At 35.3% G+C, this 5,340-nt stretch overlaps 1 protein-coding gene across 1 annotated transcript; it reads left to right on the top strand.

The window, feature by feature from the left end:
• Positions 1 to 591: 591 nt before the first annotated feature.
• LOC103951971 (renalase) lies at positions 592 to 4,313 on the top strand. The gene is given in 10 exon segments (XM_009363472.2): positions 592 to 702; positions 822 to 836; positions 839 to 920; positions 1,355 to 1,535; positions 1,883 to 1,958; positions 2,062 to 2,241; positions 2,693 to 2,790; positions 3,006 to 3,094; positions 3,194 to 3,367; positions 3,936 to 4,313. Coding segments are annotated over 10 exon segments (1,104 nt in total). The 5' UTR covers positions 592 to 665; the 3' UTR covers positions 4,108 to 4,313.
• The last annotated feature ends 1,027 nt before the right edge of the window (positions 4,314 to 5,340 follow it).

The raw sequence follows: 5,340 nt of genomic DNA, 5'->3' as shown, positions 1-5,340 counted from the left end.
GGATATTAGACGATATGGCGTGACTGATGCTGCTAGATTTTATGTTTCCTCTTTCCATGGGATTCTCTATTAAGTTTAATCCCTTAATTTGAGGAAGATTGACATCTAGATGCTGCCAGATTTTATGTTTCCTCTTTTTTTGCAGTTTTGCCACTATTTGTTGTTGCAGTTTTGTTGCATTGTTGTTGCTATTTTTGGCTTTGCTGCATATTCATTAATTAATATATGAGAAAAATAAGATCATCTTATGCATAAATATGTGTATATTTTAAATTGTACATTTTTTTTCTCAAAAACCAAACCAAAGCCGTTTGAAACCGCATCGAACCGAACCAAACGGTTTGCTTTAATTTCTGTTTTGGCTTCAAAACCGTACCGAACCATACCGCAAAAAATTTCGGTTTCGATTGCGGTTTCACTTGAAACCACACCGAACCGTACCGTGCCCAACCCGAATACTTTCATTTTTGTAGAACCGTGGGCCGATTATTGAGGCCCGTTAAGAGCAAGCTTGAATCTGTAATGGTCCAACAATAACGCTGAAAGCTGAGTTAATAGTAGAGATCCAACTACCCACTGCCTTTCAGTATGTGCCGGGAAGTGAAGCAACGAACAGTGGGAAGGAAGGAAAGAGAGCAGAGCAGACTTTGAGCAGGAGTGAAGCAATGAATACCACTAAAGTTGCGGTGGTGGGAAGCGGAAGTAAAAGCATCAAAATTCAGAACCCATTTTTTACTTTCCTTTTTCCTTTTGATTTGTATTTTGTTTGTTTAATCTCGTGATTAAATCATATTATCTGATCACTGATTTGATTATTGCAGTTTCAGGAGCAGTGTGTCATCAACTCTCGCCAGAAATGGAGTGTCTGTAACTTTGTTCGAGTCTGCCAGAGGCCCCGGCGGCCGCATGTCTCAAAGAAGGTGATTAAATGTGCAATTGGTTATCAGAAATGGGTTTTTTTTCTTTATTATGCTTTGTTTGGTTAGTGGGAAAATTTTGGCACACTGCATAAGATTATATTTTGAATTCTCATTATTTGGTTGACCCTTTGTTGATTGGAAGAAGTCCAAAAGACAAAGACCGAGGTTTTAATGTATAAGATTAGGGAAATGTTAGAGGATTTTGCTAAATTATTCAAGTTGTTTTCAAACTGATACGACTGCTATTTTGAAATGCCGTATCGGTTGTACAAATTGATAGTACATTTACCATTTTATTAAGAAAGAAAGCCCTTTGATTTCAATGTTATTTGGAAATTCAAATAACTTGGGAAGGAGTTGTTACAAATGAGTTTCTTTTCTCTTCCGGTTCTTACCACAAATTCACTTATTGTATCCTTTTCAAATTCATATAGAGAAGTTGTTGAAGATGAGAAGGAGCTATTGTTTGACCATGGTGCTCCATTTTTCAATGCCAACAAAACCGAGGTTCTCGGTCTTGTTCATGAATGGGAATCAAAGGGTCTTGTTGCTTGCTGGAAAGAGAAATTTGGCTTCTTTGATTGCATTTCCAACAAATTTTTTGATCTCGAACAGGTTTGCAAGTACTGCTTTAATCAGCAAGCGTGTTTTGCAATGACTGGAAACATGTCATTTGTGAAATATGTTGGGTCATGAGTACCTATGCTTCATCTTGATTACATCATTTATGTGTTTATCTAGTATTGTCGTGTTAAGTTGGCTCCAAATTATAATCGTAAGGATTTCTGGATATGTTTTATCCTCTATGTCGCTCTTTTCTGTTATCATTAGTCTTATAATAAAAATTTCAATTTCTTATTGTTGTTTCTGCTGAGTTTTGTTAAACAAATGTCCCATCTGTCTCATCTATTTTATTGTCAAGAAATGTCATTTCAGCCAATCTGAATATCGATTTCATTTAGGAAGGATTAATAAGTAAGAGATATGTGGGTATCCCAGGCATGAATTCTATATGCAGAGCATTAAGCCAGGAGCCCGGTATGTACTAAACTACTGATTTTGTTGGAATGATTTCCATTCAAGGTTGAATATCTACTTCCATTATCCCTAATTGCTTACTTTGCGTTATAATTTTCTTTAGGAGTGGAAAGTAAGTTTGGGGCGAGTGTTGGGAAATTGGAGTGGCTAGAGGATGAAAATTTGTGGTCATTGATAGGTTTAGATGGGCAAAATCTTGGCCAGTTTAAGGGAGTGGTTGCAACAGACAAAAACCTAGTTTCGCCCAGGTTTACAAGTGTTACAGGAAGACAACCACCTCTTGGTATTGAACTCACTCCTTCAAGTTCTTTTTATTTGAACTATGTCTAGAAAATTGTCTGCAATATTTATTCCTTTTATTAAGTGGCAGTTCTTGGTGAGCTTGCCAGTGTTAGTGGTTTATGTTATGCATACTTTGTCCTATTGGTGGGTCAAATCGATGATCTTGTCCTGTTTGGTTAATATTTACGTGGATACTACAACCATGACATAGCTGCAAATACTTGTTTTTACTACATATCCCTTCCTTCTTCTCACCATTTGGACTCTAGCTATGGAGGAAATGAAACTTGAGTAGTATGCATCACATTGAACAACAGTTGGAATGCTTACAAAGTGTCATTGCATTGAATAAAGCCTCCTATTGTCTGACCTCTTAATTGGAACTTGACCGCGTTGTTTTCTGAAGAATAGCATAATAGCATTGTGGATCTAACCATTTGTGATGTGTGCAGATTTAAATTTAATTCCAGAGTTGGCGGTTAAGTTAAATGATATTCCTGTCCATCCATGCTTTGCTCTCATGATAGCATTTTCAGAGCCTGTGTCATCAGTAAGATATTTGTTACGCCTCCTTAAAGTTATATGGTCATCTGTAGACCGTGCATTCATCAAATTCTACATGGTTCAACTTTTCCTTTTTCTCGGGATGCTAGGTTTGGCTTCATGTATTCCTGCAACCTTTTGTATCACATTTTTAGTTTGAACTCTCTTTTCTTGTATTTGATCTTGATCTGGGCTGACCCTGGTGCCTAATTTCTGACTCAGATACCCTTCAAAGGTTTCTCAATAAAAGGTTCTGAAGTCTTAAGCTGGGCTCATTGCGACAGCAGCAAGCCTGGCCGTTCTGCCTCTAGGTATTCATGGAATATAACAATCCACCTCGTCATTTTTATTTGGTGTTGGCGTTATCCTTATCATTTTGCTATCTTCCGTTTATTTGTTTCTTTTTTAAGCGAGCGATGGGTTTTGCATTCAACAATGGAGTATGCTCAGAGTGTAATTGCTCAAACTGGACTTCAGAAACTTTCGAATGCAACATTGACAAAAGTGGCTGAAGAACTATTCCAAGAATTTCAAAGCATGGGACTTAATATTCCACACCCCTTTTTCAAGAAAGCTCATAGATGGTCAGTATATTCTAGAACTCAATATTTAGTGCTAGTTGTCTAATACTAATCATATCACAAACATAAATAAAAGGACCTTTTTTGGCCAGCAATACAAGGACTGTTTGAAGTATGGGGACCAAGTTTTATTAGTAAGCCAGAAAAGGCAGTCGAGGTCAATTACCTCGATTTTCAGGCTGAATCAGCCTGAACAATCTTTCCTCTTGTGCATTCTTGTACTTGGTTTTAATCGCACAGATAAATTTCTTTTATAATGTAGCTGTCTTTTCACACAATGAGGATCCCTTTGAATGTTGTCCAAGCCTAAGCCAATCTGTGAAATGCACGGTTAGATATTTAGAAAAATCTTTGCAACAAAGTTTCCATAAATTTCATTTTTTTTCTTTCTGTTATATTAGTTTAAAGTCCACAACAGGAACGAAAATACTTGTTAGTTTGGGGATCCGAAATAATTAGGTGAAGGTGTAATCTCAAAATGCAGTCTAAAATCATTTATATATATTTGAGTTCATTCTTGATACTCTGCAATGCTTTAAAGCTGTGTGATACCGTTGGATTTTGTTTGTAGGGGAAGTGCTTTTCCAGCCGCAAGCGTAGCCAGAGACCAGAAATGCCTTTGGGATAAAAACAAGAGGCTTGCCATCTGTGGAGATTTCTGTGTTAGTCCTAATGTTGAAGGTGCTATAGCTAGCGGAATAGCTGCTGCTTCAAAACTCACAGAGATCCTCAGCTGCTTATGATAATTATCATTAGTGTTATTATTTTAACCAGTAATTTGCTTTCTTTTCTTCTGTATTTGGTTCTTAGTACTGAAGTCTGTAACAACTTGGCTCGACTCTACTAAGAAAATAATCTCAAATTTATAAGCAAATGTGTTGTTCATTATTCACTATCAATTATGATGTTATAAACCATATATGAAGAAATTCCATTTCATTTCAAGTTCTTTGTTCTGAGCTCAATTTAGCACTCCTTTATTATATTTTTTTTGATTTGGAGGTAATTCATTTGCACTTCTTTAGGACTGGTTTGGTATTGTTGTGCTTTGAAAAAAAGCTGTTTCTGCTGTGCTGTGAGAATGAGCAGCTGTGAAATAAAGCAGCTGAGTGTTTGGTAAACTTTTTTGTAAAAGTGCTTTTGAAAAAAAAAAAAAAAGCAGTATTATAGTGTTTGGTAAACTTTTATGTAAAAAAGATGTGAAAAAAGCCAATTTTTGAAAGCTGGGTTTTGCAGCTTCTTGTTTTTGGTTTTTTTTCACCCAAAACTGTGAAAAAAAAACTGAAGCTGAATGTTTACCAAACACAAAAACAGCTCCCAGCTTTTTTTTATACCAGCTTTTTTCAGAATCACCTCAGTACCAAACTAGGCCTTAGTGTAATTTCTCGCTTGATTTTCGATTACCACTAAAATGTAGCATGAAATTGAAAACATGTAATAGGGAAGTAAGGAATCAAAGTAGTTAGGTATAGAGGAAGTAAAGAAAGTGAATCAGAGCATGTAGTCTCCTCTAGTTGATTTGATTCTTGATTTTAAAATCGTAGACTACGAATTTTAAGGATAAACATTACACTTTTATTTTATTTCATGTGTTAGTAAACATATATAGAGAAATATAAATTGAAATGATTTCACTACCTCATATTTTAACAAACACAAGCAATTCAATAGTCAAAATGGTTCTAATTCAAGTTCTACGTAAACTAGCATGTTGGCACACACATGCCTGTGTCAATTGGCTCTATATATATTTTTTTTCTTTGTTGTGAATTTCTTATTTTATTTGAAAATTTAATGGGAGAAACAATTTTAAAATTATGAATGTTTCACCGATTTTGCCTTTTGACATTATATATACATATAATTTACCCTATATATATATATGTAGTGAATTAGATACATATAAAAGTAGAGAAGTGGTACTGACACTCTAAAAATCTCATTCTACACTTCTTACAAATGTATTTTTTTTTCCA

Source organism: the organism of the source record quoted next, unplaced genomic scaffold, assembly GCF_019419815.1.
Source record: "Pyrus x bretschneideri cultivar Hongxiangsu unplaced genomic scaffold, Pyrus_bretschneideri_v1 Contig50, whole genome shotgun sequence".
In the NCBI taxonomy this organism is placed as follows: Eukaryota; Viridiplantae; Streptophyta; class Magnoliopsida; order Rosales; family Rosaceae; genus Pyrus; species Pyrus x bretschneideri.
This window is presented reverse-complemented; position numbering and strand designations above follow the sequence as displayed.